The 17,198-nt window shown below is 39.0% G+C and overlaps 1 protein-coding gene across 4 annotated transcripts; it reads left to right on the forward strand.

Moving 5' to 3' along the window:
* Positions 1 to 1,485: 1,485 nt before the first annotated feature.
* On the forward strand, positions 1,486 to 16,070 carry mrc1b (mannose receptor, C type 1b). 4 transcript variants are annotated; one of them, XM_015956554.3, is made up of 31 exons: positions 1,486 to 1,993; positions 2,274 to 2,630; positions 2,778 to 2,948; positions 3,068 to 3,223; positions 3,639 to 3,749; positions 4,001 to 4,138; positions 4,253 to 4,429; positions 4,722 to 4,876; positions 5,151 to 5,264; positions 5,361 to 5,476; positions 6,203 to 6,351; positions 6,450 to 6,649; positions 7,129 to 7,292; positions 7,446 to 7,521; positions 7,609 to 7,762; positions 8,320 to 8,358; positions 9,142 to 9,308; positions 9,382 to 9,443; positions 9,890 to 9,990; positions 10,069 to 10,211; positions 10,364 to 10,469; positions 10,589 to 10,713; positions 10,882 to 10,926; positions 11,046 to 11,148; positions 11,350 to 11,582; positions 11,824 to 11,989; positions 12,672 to 12,836; positions 12,923 to 13,039; positions 13,182 to 13,337; positions 15,385 to 15,414; positions 15,566 to 16,070. In XM_015956554.3, the coding sequence occupies exons 1-31, from the start codon at positions 1,888 to 1,890 to the stop codon at positions 15,805 to 15,807; spliced, it is 4,344 nt and encodes a 1,447-aa protein (XP_015812040.1). In that variant the 5' UTR covers positions 1,486 to 1,887; the 3' UTR covers positions 15,808 to 16,070. The 4 variants fall into 4 exon arrangements, with proteins under 4 accessions (XP_015812040.1, XP_015812041.1, XP_015812042.1 ...); XM_015956555.3 differs by having other exon boundaries at positions 9,145 to 9,308; XM_015956556.3 differs by having other exon boundaries at positions 7,129 to 7,244.
* The last annotated feature ends 1,128 nt before the right edge of the window (positions 16,071 to 17,198 follow it).

Consider the following 17,198-nt stretch of genomic DNA (forward strand, 5'->3'; position numbering starts at 1 on the left):
TTCTCTGGAGGTTTCTTCCTGTTAAAAGGGAGTTTTCCTCTCCACTGTCGCTTTATGCTTGCTTGGTATGAGGATTGCTGTATAGTCACTGACACTAGTCAGTGACTTGATGCAATTTGCTGGGTTCCTTATATAGGAAACATTATTTCTGATTGGCTTAATGAACTGTGAATTGGAATGTTTATTATGTGAAGTGCCTTGAGACGACTCTTGTCGTGATTTGGCGCTTTATAAATAAACTTGAATTGAATTGAACTCTTTCTATTTATTGTAAACGGGCTTGTAAACGGATTATTCTTATCAACTCAGAAACCCGAATACCGACCTTAACGTGATCATAACCCGGATATTGGCTGCATGTAAACGTAGTCACTGAAGTGCACTCCTGTGTATGTTAATTTTATACAACTTGCTCATGACAGCCCACATCCAAATGACAGCACTTTTGTTAATATTAGCATTTTACTTAAAAGCTACAGTTCACATATTATTAGGTTAATGTTTTAACAACCGTTAGCATTTTACCATATACCCTGCTGGTAGCACACTAGATGGAGTAAGGTAATGTTACGAAACATGGTAGTCAGTGATCCACAACCAGCTTATTGGCTCAAAATACCTTATCTAGTTATAAACTGATACGCACCTACTGGCATGCCCCTTTACATTTCTTCATCAATGTTAATTAATGTTATTATTACGGCAGCACGGTGGTTAGCACTGTTACAGGGTCTTTCTGTGTGGAGTTTTCATGTTCTCCCCGTGTTTGCGTGGGTTCTCTCCAAAGACATGCAGCTTGTGGGGATAGGTTAATTGGTTAATCCAAATTGCCCATAGCTGCGAGTGTAAATGGATGTCTGTCCCTTGTGTTGGCCCTGTGACAGACTGGCAACCTGTCCAGGATGTACCCTGCCTCTTGCCCTATGACAGCTCGGATAGGTTCCAGCGCCCACACGCGACCCTTAGAAGGATAAGTGGAAGCGAATAGATGGATGGATGGAATTTTATTAATATCTTTAAAATTAAACATTAAAGAAAGGGGCTGGTTGAGCTTTAGAAACTTTTGGTTTCCAAATGAAAGCAGCACAAACGAAAATTTTTGCAGCACAAACCAGCACAAACGTAGCACAATGGTTTGATACCACTTTTGTTGGATTTGAAGAAGGTGGGGGGGCTGGTTGACCTTTTGACCTTTACATTTTCATTAATATCTTCAAGACAGAAGCAGCACAAATGACAATTTTAGCAGCACAAACCAGCACAAACGTAGAACAGTTGATTGACACCAGTTTTGTTTGATTCCATTAATGTGGGGGGGCTGGTTGAACTCTGATGACCTCCAGAAATTTTTATTAATATCTTGAAAACGATAGTAGCACAAACGAAAATTTTTGCAGCACAAACCAGCACAAACGTAGCACAATGGTTTGATACCACTTTTGTTGGATTTGACGATGGTGGGGGGGCCAACTTCACTCAGGTAGCTTTAAAGGGGGAAGAATGCCTTTATTTTGAAGTGGGCAAACTGCACGTGTTTGAGAAACAACTTACATATGATGAATGGACAGGTAAATTTTAAAATGGTACTAATCACATTGAACTTAATGCATTGACTGTTTGTCATTTTCCACTTATTTAATGCATGGAAAATAACTGGAACCTCTTTTTTACTATTTCTGACGTGTGACATGTGTGCGAGCTAAAAGCCTGTTAGTGTATTTGTGTGCACGTTGCCCCTACTTCCTTCCTAACCCCCTACTTACTTTTTTTTAAAACCAGAAGCAAAACGCTGAAGTGAGCCAATCGAAAACACGACAGAGAGAGCCTTTAAGATTCCCTCCTTTTCATGATGACACTCATACATCCTCTGCTTGCAATGCGTGGAAGATGTCTGCAGCTTTGGGACCTAGAAGAATGCCGACTACAAGCATAACACTTGTGGTCTTTGTGATTCTAGTACTAGCATCTCATTATGCAAAAGCATCAGAAAATGGTATTGTATAATATAGGATATCCTTGTGTTTGTCTTGTTTTTACTGGATTTGTCTTGCTAAAGCTTCTCAGCCATTGTATGTTTGTTTTAGTACTATATGGTTTCATATATCATTATATCTAGTACATTATGCACATCTTTTAGCAGAAAGATGCAAAAAAATGTTCATTAAGAATTTCACTAAAGTACAAATGGATTAAAATTTTCTTGTGATGTAAAAAATCTAGTAAAATGCAATTTCAAGTTATAATAGAAGCTTCACTTGTTTTTTTTTTCTTAGATTCTCCATTTTCACTCATCAATAAAGCCACTGGAAATTGCCTGGTGAAAAGATCCAATCGTTGCCTCGATGTACGCTGGACAACTGCTGACCGCCTTGTGGTGACTTCCACCAAAAAGTGTCTTGGAGCGCAGGGCAGAAGTGTGGGGAGCGAAGTGAATCAATATGACTGTGATGAAACAAGTTTGCTCCAAAAGTGGGAATGCAAGAATAATACGCTGCTTGCTCTCAAAGGCCAAAATTTCTACATTGAAGGAAAAGCTGATGAGTCCATCGTTCTTTCACAAACTATTGGGCCAAATAATCACTTTATAATCCCAGGGACTGCTAATGGGGCCTGCTCAAGGACACACAGAGGTATAAATGTAATTCAATGAAAGGTTGACATTATGAAAAACAAGAAGCATGCTGGTGATTCTAACAAAAAAAATCATATGGTGTGCTATTAAGTCTTTTTAGGGTTTTTATTTTAGGTCTGATAATAACTTCTTCTTTCCCTTCTAGAGTTGTACACCCTCGGTGGAAACGCATTCGGAAAGATATGCATGTTTCCCTTCTTGTACAAAGACCGATGGTTTGTGGACTGTACCACGTTCGACACAAAAGATAAACGCAGCTGGTGTGCGACGGAAACCAAATACGAGCACGAACAGTGGGGACATTGTCCGACAACTTGTAAGTTTGCCAGCTTTACAATGCTACACAAGATGAGCTGAAATATTGTAACCCAACAAGTGCATGCAGAGTACAACATTAACCTTTAAACTTGTTTTTTTAACTATGTGACGGCGCAGCCACTGATCATTGGAAAAAAAATGTCATCACCGGAGTGTACTACCAGGTGAACACGCAGTCAGCCCTGACCTGGGCTCAGGCTGACAAAAGCTGCAAGCAGCAGGCTGCCTCTCTGGTCAGCATCACTGACCCCACTGACAATGCCTTCATTACAGGTAAAGCGCCTTCTGCTGGATATCTGAGGACACTGAGCTTAAAAAGATTTCACAATGAGACAACTTTTATTTGGCTGTAAAATTATCTATAAAAAGAAAGAAAATGCTTCAGAGCAAGTCAACCGTAAGCCTTTAAACACTTTTCCTTTAAATGCTCTAGAAACTTTTACAGCCAATGCATGATTTCACATACTACAGATAAAAGCTATCTGGTCAAAGAGTCTCATTACATTTGCTGCATAGTTTAAAAAACGTTTGGGATCATTTGAAGGCTAATTTTTGTTGAAGTGTGATAGTTTCTTTAAAGAGGTCTTGATTGTTAAATTGCAGACTTGTTATTAAGCAATCAAAAGGAGGAACCAAGATTTCACTCGGCTTTTCCTTTTTTGTCTCTGTCTACCACCACATCACACAGCTCTACTGGGATCAGGGAGAAATAAGTTCTGGATCGGCTTAGTTCTGGACCCAGAGCACAGCTGGCAGTGGTCTGATCAGAAGCCTTTTCGCTACCTCAAATGGGATGCTGGTAAATTTTCACTTCTAACATCTAAGTGATTAAATTTTGAGAAAACTGTACTAAACATGTCCCATGAGTCTGTAAATTCATCAGCGTAAAAATATTCAAACATTATATTTGATCCAATTATCTTGAGCAGTTCCTAAGAAGCCGCTTCTGCTACAAATAGTTCTAGTTGTAATAACAAATTATTATTTGAGGAACCTTCCTCTCGTAAATTAAAAAAAAAAGTTTTAACTTTTTTCATCATTCTGCTTTAGGAAACCCAGTTTCTAATCCAGGACACAACTGTGCCGTTCTGGACTCATATGGTCAGTACTCATGGCAGAGTTCCTCCTGCACTAAGAAAATGGGCTACATCTGCCACAAGGGTGGAAACCCACCAACTCCTTCTCTAGGTACAGAACACTGATTCACCTCTATGCCATTTCAGCATTTGTCTGGAAGGTTTAATCAAAAAGACTTGATTAATGTGTGAGGTTAGTCATTCGGTCTGCAAATTTCATCAACAGTTGAACAAGGATTTTGCTCAGACCCGTATATCCCCTACAACGGCCACTGCTTCCACCTTCAGCGTACCACTCAGACTTGGCCTGATGCTCAGAGAGAGTGTCGTAAGGATGGAGGGGATCTTGTTACCATCAACAATGTGGAGGACCAAAGCTTTGTCATTTCTCAGCTTGGATATGGTATGTAATAGTCCTGGCAACTTGAGTCTACTTATTTTACGACTACTATGTCATTGTAGTTTGAGGAAAAGGCAACTGAAACTGCACAACAGCACCTATCATCAAACAAAAATGGGGCAAAAATAAGTTGCATCTGAAGATAGTCTAGATGACAGATTTGCAGATGATTACTGGATATTATTTTGTGCATTATAGACTGTTGCATGAGTTCAATTGAAGAAAAGATGAGCAATGAGATGCAATTTAATGTGACGTTTTCAAATAGGCTAATTTTCCACATCCATGTCTGCAGCATCCGGTGATGAGCTTTGGATTGGATTAAATGACAGGAGAACAGAAGGTCTGTTTGACTGGAGTGACCACGCCACTGTCACATTCACCAGCTGGGAGTTTGGAAAACCAACAGTTTCCGGCCTGAGTGAGGACTGCGTTTTCATCAGAGGGGAGGTAGGAAGCATCACGTGGATTTCACAGTGTGCCACTCATTTCAATATGGAGCAATATGGCATCTAATGTATGTTATGTGTTATATAAAGTGCATTTGACCCCAAAAAGCAAAACAAAAAACTGGAGCTCCTTGCAGACATGGTAAATGGCCTGCATTTGAAAGATTCAGAGTTCAACTGAGTCAAATAATGTTTTTAACTGAACATACAAAAAAATCAATTCAATCCACATTTACATATTTGTAGTTTTTAGATGGTTTTTACTTTTTTTGCAGAATGGGAACTGGGCAGATGGGTCATGTGATGACAAGCGTGGGTTCATTTGTATGAAGCAAAGTTCTACTGTAAGAACTGGAAATGAAGTAGAGATGGACCATGGCTGCATAGCTGTAAGTATACTATACTAAAATGAATTCCACAATTAAATGTAATGCTGTCTAAAGCTGTCTTTTTCTTTGATTTAATAAGTGTTTGTTTATTCTCAGGGTTGGAAAAAGCATGGGTCATATTGCTATTTTGTTGGGTCGGAAACAAAGACTTTTGCTGAAGCTAAAGAGGATTGTAAGACCTCAAACGGCTATCTAGCTGATGTCTCAAGTGGGTAAGAATGTTTGTTTCCTTTCATAAATAATCTAATGCAAAAAATGTGACCACAAAATTCAAACACAAAAGTAAAAATGTTTTGTGTCAACACCTTAAAGGTGCGGTTGACCGAAAAAACATTTTTTAAGGATTACGATTAGAATCGGTCACTCTGAGTTTTTCATGAAGGCTGAACATGAAAAAGTCTCCTACACCTATCTTCTGCATTAACTTCTGATAGAAATTGGATTATGAAATGCTAGGGTTTGAAATCCCCCACACTGTGATGTCATACTGTGAATTTGCATTAATGGCATTGCCCACAGGAAGGCTTTTTTGCAGCAAGGAGAGAGAGCATAGAATGTGTTGGTGAAAGGAACATTGCAAGATGGCTGAATGTGTTTTGTTAGCTAGTCAGAAACGGGGTGTGTGCATATCATTAAAAATAATGAGCAATCTTGCTCTTTTCAGTCCACCTCAGCACAAGCAAACTCCTGCATCTCAGAAGAAGAGCATTATAGGTTTAAAAAAAAATGACTCAAGGCCTTTATTTACACTAGAAAACACTGCAAATATATCAAATAAACGAGTAAACCACACACACCAAAAAAAAAAAACATAAACGTGAGTAGGCTGACTAACACAAGGACATCATAACACAAACAGGCTCTTGGGTACGTTTTCTAAAGAGCATCTACTTAATTTAAACAAATGAAGCCTTAGTAATTTCCGTAAAAACCTGCAGGGTGGACAACGCCTTCCTTGTGAGCCTGGTGGGACTGAGACCAGAGAAACACTTCTGGATTGGACTCTCAAACCAGAACAACATTGATATTTTTGCATGGACCAACACAGACTCTGTGAGATTTACTCACTGGAATGCTGGAATGCCAGGTGAAAAACATGAAAAACTCCACCTTTCCATTTAAAACAAGCAAAACAAAAAGCATCCCAATAATTGTAATCAGCTTATTGTTTACTGCAACGTTAAGGTTACCAACAAGGCTGCGTTGCCATGGCCAGTGGGATTTCAGCTGGACTTTGGGATCTGTTGCCCTGCACCAATCGGGAGAAATACATCTGCAAGAAGTTGGTTGATGGGGCCTTACCAACAGCACCACCACCTACTCAGACTCCCCCCCAGTGTGCAGATGGCTGGACTCGAGTGGGAACGAGAAATGTCTGCACTAAGGTACTAACAGGATTCAGTTTTAGAAGGTTCACCTTATGAAATTAATAGACACTCAAGCTGATGTTTTCTGATTCCCACTGCACATAGATGCATTTTAATGCAAACACACAAAACTACAAAATGTATGCACAACACTGATGGGGATAAATAAGTCAGCTAAAGTCATCAAACTTTAGCCTGACATCACCTGAAGTAAATAATGCATTTTAAGAAAGGATGCGGATATTTAAAGTGGCTGAACGTGCAGAACAGTTGTACACTGTTCAGAAGATATATTGTGTGATTGCAGGCCATACCGTGGATACGCCATCACCGTATGCGCCATAACTCTTCTGGATGGGTCAAAAGCAGAGAAGAATTTAGTCAGTGGGATCAATGAAGAAGGAGAAAATGTTATTTGTAAACTGCCTATCAAGAAAAGGCAGTTGTTATTGTTAAAGTTTAATATTTTAACTGAGGTGGATCTTTTTTGGTCTAAGTTTTTCACAGGACCTAGATCATCTGAGAAAACCTGGTTTGAGGCCAGAGATTACTGCCGGGCTATTGGAGGGGATCTTCTGAGCATCCACAGCGCAGCTGAGCTCCACGTGGGTCGGTTAGTACCAGATAGCTATCACCTCATACTGAGGCCATATCATGAGATGTGAGTAAAATACGAAGCCATCACGATGCTTCGTAGAAAGCCTTTTCACTAGTTTCATTCTCTTAGGCAGGATTTATATTAAGACCAACTGATATTGCATACTTTAAGCAAATTACAAGGTAATTCATTTTTATTACATTTTATTTCCTACAGTGGGGGTGGAAGAGCGTGGATTGGACTTCACGTTGCAGATCCAAACGCTGGTTACGTGTGGTCTGATGGAAGCCCAGTAAGGGGTTTTTAACTTAAATATTATTCATTCTTGCTTTAGATGATATATATCGAATATTAATAAAGAATCTTGCTGTTTTTACAGGTAAACTACCTGCACTGGAGTGACGGAGAACCAAACAACTTCAATAATGATGAATCTTGTGCTGAGTTTACAATTCACAACTGGGATGAGTCTGGCTCCTGGAACGATCTGAACTGCGAAAGTTACAATGACTGGCTTTGTCAGATTCGTGCAGGTATAGCTAGGACATTACTGAGCAGTTTAATGTCTTCATACTGATCAGGGGAACAGCATTACTGACATTAGTAATACTTTACACCTAATCAAAATGGTAAGCGCCTTCTAGGGTTCTACAACCCCCCAAGGCACTTTACAACACAACAGTCATTCACCTACACACACACACACACACACACACGCACGCACGCACGCACACACACACACACACACACAGGTGGTGATGAACTACATTGTTACCACAGCTAGCACACCGACAGAAGCGCGGCTGCTAAACACTGGTGCCACCGGTCCATCTGACCACCACCAGCAGGCAAGGTGGGTGAGGTGTCTTGCCCAAGGACACAACAACTGCAATAGACAGAGCAGGGCTTGAGCCTGCAACCCTCTAGTCACAGGGCGGGCACTTAACTCCCCTGCCACCGCCATCCTTAAAACTATCCGTTTCATTCAGGACTGATAAATGAAACAATTTGAAATTAGACGATTAGTTTAATGCCGATTTGGGGAAAAAACATTCATGTCTTTGTTTGCTTTGATTTTGTGTTCTTACAGGAGTAACTCCAAAACCACCTCCCAATGACACAGCTATCGGTGAGCCAGCTGATTCAACATAAGAGAAATTTTTAGGGATGCTCGATGTTGGCATTTTACCGATCCGATATACCGATATTGTCTGACTTTTATATTTGACTCCATATTTGCCGTGTCTCCCTCTCATAAAAAAAGAAAAACTAAAACATTTTAGGCTACCAACATCACATACCTCCTATCATGCTTAAATTGTAAAAAAAAAAAAAAATTGTGCAAAATGACAACTACTTCAATTTACGTTAGAAATAGGAAAAGTGCCATATTAATTTTTTTCTCCAGCAGCTGAATCTCCGTCTTCCTAACGTGACACTAAGATGTGTGTAATAGTATTTTTTTTCTGTATATTGCAGTTATGGGGATAAAACATTTATAAAAATCTTCAGATAAGAAAAGCGAGCCTTGAAGACAAAGTCGTTTGTTAGCTGTCCAGCAACATGTAGCTATGTGCTGTGAGGACCGCGTACACTAGGAAAATTTCTACTTCACAAGTTGTGCCAAAAATACTAAAATAAGTCAAAAACTTCACCTTATCTGTTCCATTTTGTCATTTTCAGAAAGATGAGAAGCAGCTGAAGGGTTTGATGTATAATATGCGTATTGCAAATAAGAGCTGTGTCAATAAAGAACTGAAACCCGATATGGACATCTCCCTATATTAAAATTTAATGTCGACATCGGCTGATATTAATGGTAGCCCGATAATATCGAAGATCCCTACAAATTTTCATATTTATATCAATTTTGGAGCCTCAGATGTTGATGTAACATGTCTCCAAACCTCAGCAGAATTCAACACCACTGCTGATGGATGGCTTGTGTGGAGAGGGAAATATTATTTAATCAGCAAAATGTCAAAGTCAATGGAAGATGCTCGTCAGTTCTGCCAGCAGAGCCATGCTGACCTAGTGTCGATCAACAGCAAAGAGGAAAACATTTTCTTATGGAAACAGGTAGGACCGTTTTCAGACTTCACATACACAAACACCTACGATTTATACACTTTATGTGTGTTTATGTTTACAGATATCTAGAGGCTATGGATCATATTACATAGGTTTGTCTGTGGATCTCGATGGCTCATTTTGGTAAGTAATGAGAAATTCAACAGTAATATCTACTGATTCCATTAGGAAAAATGAAGTTGTTTCCTCAGAGGTGAACAAAAAAAAAATCCAAAATAACATATTTTGCAAACTCAAATTTGATTTTTCTTCTTTTTGTACAAAGTCTGTTTCATATTTTTCAGGTTATCAAGTATTAAGTCAAATTCTGTGCTATATTCTTATTTTCCTAGATTACACACATTTAGTGTGTTTTACATGTTTCAAAATATAAAGATTTATCACATAACAGAGTGGGCCAATATTGACATAATTTGTAATAATAAAGAAATTAAACACAGGTACACCAGATAATGAAAATGGTTGGTTTTCACAAAGTCTTTTACCCAAATATGAGCTTTTCAATGTTATTTTTAATTTGGGAACTAGATCTAAAACTAGCCAGTTCAAATGAAAACTGTGTGTTAAAGGTGGATGGATGGAACACCAGTGACGTATACAAGATGGGATGAAGATCAACCTAATACCAATTCTTTTGATCAGAATTGTGTTTCCATGAGCTATCACATGGGTAAGTTAAACTGCCACACACCCAGGTGACAGCAGGCTCAAACTCCCGCCAAATGAGATAAACGTGATGTTTTTACAGGTTACTGGCGAACTTCCAACTGTGGACGTGAGTTTATGTTCATCTGTAAACGAACAAACTCACCGCCTGCCAACACGACCATTGCCCCGACGCCTCCTCCTAAAGGAGGCTGCCCTTTCTCCTGGACAAAATTTGGCTCAAAGGTAAAAAATGTAACCACTAACTATTTATACTGGTTTTGAAACGTGTAAAGTGTAATAGATTCACATTAAAGACGTTTTTGATAATTTGACAGATTAAAGAACACAAATACAACTGCAGTTTTATCTAAATCAAAAGCATTTATTACCAACAGTGCTACAAGATTACAACCGACCGTAAGAGCACCTGGGAAGATGCACGAACACAGTGCATCAGTATAGGAGCCAATTTGGTCTCCATTCCAACAAGAAAAGTGCAAGGTTTGCTTTGTTTTGATTGATCCATCTATATTATAACCTCAATTTTATATGTTTTTCAATATCTGGCTATAGAAAATAATATTAATATAATTTGCCTTTTCTGAATTTGACATTTTTAGCGTTTTTGACCACTAGACTGCTTGATGAAACTGGGGATCTGTGGATTGGTTTGAACAGTTTAAAACAAGACGGCTTTTTCTGGGCAGATGGAAAAACACGACAGTACACCAACTGGGGTTATTCTGTAAGTATAGTCTGCAGGATGCTCTCTGTAATTCATTTATTCGTGTCCTTTTGCTGGCCTCCGGTGGCCGTCTGCTGGCAGTGCTGCAGGCTAGTTTAGTCTTAGCTATAGCCTAAAACCTGGCTTCCCCTAAAAACTTTAACTTGTAACTCTGGTTGTATCTTTTAGAAAAATCAGCGCCGCCCTGGAACATTTTATCAAAGATGGAATGAGGTAAAAAAAAGAAAGACAAATTACATCAGACTAAAGGGCTTGGTTACTGTGTTGAGTAAATAAAATAAAATTGATAAAACTTGACTGCAATGCTGACACCTTTGTCAATCTGTAACCAGGAAGATTGTGTGGCACTTACTAGGACTTCTGCTTTTGGAATTGGTAAATGGTTGATTAAGTCCTGCAATGAAACCAATGGATACATCTGCCACAAAAGTATCAGTGAGTACCCACTTGTTCTGCTTTAAAACAGTTTGGAGTTTAAAAAACACAACAGTTAAAAGTGCAGTTTGGAAAACATTTTACTGAATCTTTCTAGCCAAATCTAACTTCCGCAGCAGTGAAAGGTTATTAATTAATAAAATTAACCTAGTTTATGAATAAAAAAAGTTCCTTGTTTGACTTTTGCTTTGCCATCAACAGACCCTTCTCAGCCAGATCAACCAGGACCAATAGATCCAAACATCTACGAACGTCTGGGGAATGACAGCATGAAGGCCATGACTCAAAATCTGACCTGGGAAAATGCCAAGAATCTTTGCAAAAAGGAAAAGGCGAATCTGGCCAGCCTTCGAAACGAGTGGACCATTGCTTATGCCGAGCTACTGGCCATCACTCTCAAAGCTCCTCTGTGGATCGGACTTAACAAAAACCAGGTGAGAAGGTGCAGAAATTAAATTCTCTGGTGCTAAATCAGACAAACTCCTGAACTCAGACAGCCGTCACTCTAAAAAATCCATATAGTACTATATTATAGCAAAAATAAAAAAAATTGAACGAAATAGTTTGCCATTTGACATGATGAATCACTAAATTATCAAAATTGAAATAATCTAAATTAACAATGTCTGCTAATGTATTTTACTAACAATATTTGATGTGCCTTTGCTTTTTTAGACTGGAGGTCATTTTAGGTTTATTGATGGATGGTTCCTGAACTCTGTCAACTGGGCTGAATTTGAACCAAGCATGGACAGACCATGTGTGTACATCGATGTGGACGGAAAATGGAGGACTGCTCTCTGCAACCAGACTATGAACAGTATTTGTATGCAGTCAACAGGTATGGTTGTTTTTATGTTGCCAACACCAAATAATATATTTCATCACATCACCTAAATTTTTCACATGTTGTATTTTGTAATATTTTGTGAAACTTCAACCCTTTAATTTATTCATAGAGGGGCAACAATGGAGACATATTCTGTAATTTAATCCCAAAACTGTTCCCATGTCAACGTTTAAGAGAAACAAAAAAAACAAAAAACTATTGACATTATAAAGTTAAACATTTACATTAAAAAAATCCACCAGTGAATATTCAGACTTGTTCTGAGAACATACAAGTACTTATGAAGACGATTAACAATTTTGGCTTGTACCACTAAACCTGCATCTATTTGTTAAAAATAATCAACTCCATCCTTTGAGCATCCTTGCTCCTGCCACTCAGTCCCACAAAATCATTTTGCCATTGCCCAGTTCCCCAGCATAATATGGAGCCCTCAGTTGGTGAGCCATATGTCACCATGGTGATTGTGCGGGGCTTCAGGTAAGCCTTATTCGTGAAAGCCGAATTTGGGGAAATTTAGCCGGGATTGTCAGAATGAGCCTGGGTTTTGAGATTAGCTTGTTTCATGAAACATTTCACAGGACGATGTGTTTTCCAAACAACAAAACACCAAGTTTAATGGAATAAACAAGAAACACCATATTTTGATCAGCACTGTCTGTATCTTTTACAGATGTTCCACCAACAGAATCTACCAAATTTCCAGGACGTTGCCCTGAAGATACCAAAGTAGAGTATCAGGAGAGTTACACCTGGCTGCCTTTTAGGGGTCACTGTTATTTGTTTCTCACAGAAGAAATCGAATGGGCAGATGCAGCCAGCAGCTGTGTAAGACATGGTAAAATATACTTCTGAAATAATTTTAGATCACGTTAAGACTCCCTAGATGGTGGCCATTAAATTGGAGTGTGTGTCTGTCTGAAGGTGGAACCCTGGCAAGTATTCAAGATTCTTTGGAACAACAGTTCATCAAAAGGAATATAGAAGTGTTCCAAGACAGCCACCCCTCTTTTTGGATTGGTCTGTATAAGACACACAAAGGTACAATCACAGTATTTACCAGGCTTTTAAAATTTTAACCGTTTAATGAAATTGGTTATTTTTCTGAATCTCACTCTCACTGGTCATAGGACTTCTTGTAAATTTTACTGTCTCCCTTTTTTCCATTTCTGTTTGGTACTAGGATCATGGTTGTGGTTAGATAAAACAGTCATGGACTATGTTAACTGGGCTCCAGATGAGCCAGACTCATTTTTTGGAACCATCCAAACCTCTGATGGGAGTTGGAGTTCTGGTCGCAGCTGGCATGACAAATCGTACATCTGTAAAACGCCAAAGGGTAAGATGAGTCATCGCTCAAGGAGCATTTTTGTGTTTTTGGTTTCAAGTCCCCCAGGAGAAGTTATGCTCAGATCGCCAACACTAGAGCCAGAAATAAGAGCTAAAATTAGCTAAACAATCAAATTATTTCAGTCTTAGTACAATCCAAAGGGGTTTGAATGAAGGCAACTGTCTTCTTTGGTTCCTTGAAGATGTTTTGCTGCTAATCCAAGGAGCTTGGTCATTTCTGACAGGAATATGGGAGAGACAAGCTTATAGACTGTAATTCTATTGTTTAATAGGCTGAAACTATCCATGTTACTGTCAACACCAACAACTCCTCAGGGGGGAGGAGGGGTGTTCATAGGTAGTTTCTGCTAGTTAAGCAGAAATGGACAGCTACAGTTCATAAGCTTGACCCTCCCATATTCGAGTAAGAATTGACAAAGCTCCTCGAATGAGAAGCAAAACATCTTCAAAAAACAAAAAGTCCAGTTGCCCTCATTCGAACCCCTTTGGGTTACCATGAGGATGACTGAGAGCCTTCACCCCTGTCTTAGCGCAACTTTCCTCAAAATGGCAATGGTCCATCACATTGCTCTATAACACGGGTCCGGTCTGATCAAGGGCCGGAGGTTTTTCCAGCAGACACCGTGAGGGCCAGATGCTCTTGTAAAATAAAGTTCAATTATTGTTGTATTGTTTAATATTTAAAGGTTCACTGCTCTATTCCACCTTCCTCAGGATCTACTGATTTCCCTCTTTCCTATTCACTCTCTCTCTCTTAACATTTTTTCTTTTAAATCACAATTGTCTATTTTTGCTCATTTTAAATATATTTTTAAACATTTTCTAAATGCTTTTTTATATTTTTACATTTTTTGTTTTTGTGAAGCGCCTCGTGATTTTTATCTTGAGAGGCGCTATAGAAATGATATTTTCTTCTTCTTAAATTGACTTTGTTTTTCATGTAAACTGTTTTGATTGTAGTTTAAAGAGCAAGTCACCCCCAAATAAACTTTTTTTTTGCTGATAAACTAAATAAACAAGTGTCTAATCGTGCTGCAGACACGTGTCGTCAATAATTTGGCACTTCAGTGCATCTTAGTTAAAATTTAAATATTCTGCCTAAAACTGGCAGTGTTGTGCCGTTGTCAGGTAAAAACTCTGCACTGCATTTTAATTTAAATCTGCCACCGCTATTAGCTAAGAAGTATGCTATAATGTAAACTGGTACATTATGATGTCACAATGCTGTCATGAGCCTGAGTGTGTGTGTATTTGTTAGCGGCTCCGCCCCCTCGATCTGCCAGGCAACAGCATGTGTTGCAATTTTTAAACATGAAGTGGGAGTGGAGTTAGACTCTGGTAGGGGTTGACTTGGTCTTTAAGTTGTGTTTAGAGAACGTAAACAGTTATTGCTATTCGGCACATGAATTTTGCTGGTAAACTTCAAAGTCCCTCTATTGAGGGCGTTAGGGCCCAAAGAGTTGGGGGATTGGGTGGAAAGGTCTGGCGGGCTGCATGTGGTCTGCGGGCCGTCAGTTGAGGTTCACTGCTCTATAATATGGAGGCAGTCTTTGTATAGAAGCTGCTGACAAAAGAGATTACACTCAGAGGCTTTTATAAGCCATGTGCAGATTCAGACAGAAACATATTAATCCCTCTGGAAGTTTTCAGTAGGAAATTAAGTTTGCAGCAGTGGTGCATCGAAAGACCCCCCCGCCCCCAAAAAGTTTCAACAAGAAAAATAAGATCTTTTTAAAAAGGAAATTAAAGCTAAATAACTGCTCTTGACTATTTTCTCCCCTTGAAGTAATCCTGGGGATTATCTTTGTCAGTTTAATATAAAAAGAATAAAAAAATATAGCTGGAAAAATCTGCAGTTAATCAATTTGCATGACTCTCACTTGCTCTGGGCTCATCTCCTATTTGGTAACCACAGGATATACCGTGTTTCTTGTTGAAAGCAGCTTTCATTTCGCAATTCAAAAGAGAAAATTTCCTAAATGCAACAATTAAACTTCACAGTAGAAATTCCTTACTTTTGTTTTTCTCTTAAACAGTCCCAGACACAGGCTCAGAAGTAAAACCCGGTACGTGAAACCTTCATATTTCCTTGCATTGTGTATTTTAAATAAAGGAAGATTTAATTATTTTAACTATTCACAGAAATTAAAATAATTTCACATGAAACATTAATTAGATTTTCAAAAGTATAAATTCACTTACTTTTTTATTCTGCAGAGCCTCATGGGGGAGATGATCCTCAGAGTCGTGTTCGCACAAGCTTGATAGTTGTGATGCTCATCGCCATCATCTCCACAATCACGGTTGTTGCCATCTTGTTCCATGGGAGGTCTCCTCGTCCGTTCCCCACCTTTGAAAACCCACTCTACTTCAACAACGAGCAGGCTCAGCCTGATGTGGTCGACACCAATAAGCTGATAGAAAATGTAGAAAACTCTGAGCCAATTTTAACTCTGTGATTTCTGAAAGTGAATTAACTAGTGGAAGAATAATTTTACTGTATACACCGATACTCTTATTCTACAGTGCTTTTTTTTACTACATACAATTTACTCTGTAATTTAACAGTGATAGTTCTTTCTCTTCCTATGGTTGAATGTATATAATGGTTACATGTGGTCATCGAACTCTAAATGCTATTCAGCGGTTTGATTCAGAATGTAAAAAAATTCTTGTGAAAATCTAACAAACTCAATGTTGAATAAAGATTAAATTTTTTGGATTTCTCTGGTTTGGTAGGTCGAGGGAGGATTTAAAGGAGATGGAACACTGAAAGAAGATTTTTCATGCAGGTTGAACATGAAAATAGTCTCCTACACCTATCTCCTGCCTTAGCTTCTGATTGAAAATAGCCGGTGAAACTCTAGGATTAGAAAAGCCTGACAGATCTGTGTCACACTATTCACATTCATGGGCTCACCCATCTTGACTCACGGCAGGGAAGGCTGTTATTGTTTTAACGTCCAAGAAACAGCAGAGAATATCTCAGCTAGTAAACGCTAATTGTTCGCATTAGCGACTCATTTGGGCTTGTGTTATTTGAGGAGATAAAACATTGGTAGTAGTTGCATTTCTGTTAGCCAGTCAGAAGAGATATGTCCAAATATCAGCTTATAAGACTCCAAAACCTGCCATCTGAAGCTACTTTTTCCTCCAGCTGTCTTGTACTTCCTGATTTGGGCACATCTGGGCTTTGTTTCCCCAGAGTACGGCTTACAAGGCAATCATTACTACTAGAGACCACTGCAAATGTATTAATTAAATGAGTGGGCCACACCTTTAAAGGCAGACCAGACCATGGGGAAAGACTTATTCTTTGTTGGTGTTTAAAAGCAGCCTGCAACCACCAAAGTTGCAGTATATACTGCCATCACTTGAAAGGGTGACATCACAGGAAGGAGGCAGCTAAACACAGGGACGGAATGGAGAACGAGGTGTGAGCCAGTTAAAACTAATCAGGGAAAAGGGAAAACAGCTGTGCAGGCTGACAGGCAAGGAATGTGAAGGATGAAACCCAGAGATAATGATAGAAAACTACATGGAAACTAAACAAGGAAACATAAAACATATGCTGTTAAAAAGGGGGTAAATACTATAACCTGTATAGGTTGTGCAATTGTGTTATTTTAATTTACGCCGACTAGCCAGAAGTAAGCCCCTGCTATTCAGAGTACATCTAGAGACTGTCACACATGCTTTTATTCTATCAAGGCTCCACTACTGCAATGCATTGTATGCCGGCCTTAGTCAGGGTGCAGTAGCACGCTTGCAGTTAGTACAAAACTCAGCCGCTAGGTTCATGACAGGCACTAGGCGCAGGGAACATATATCACCCCTGTGTTGGCATCCC

This window comes from Nothobranchius furzeri, chromosome 11 (genome assembly GCF_043380555.1).
Source record: "Nothobranchius furzeri strain GRZ-AD chromosome 11, NfurGRZ-RIMD1, whole genome shotgun sequence".
Lineage (NCBI taxonomy): Eukaryota > Metazoa > Chordata > Actinopteri > Cyprinodontiformes > Nothobranchiidae > Nothobranchius > Nothobranchius furzeri.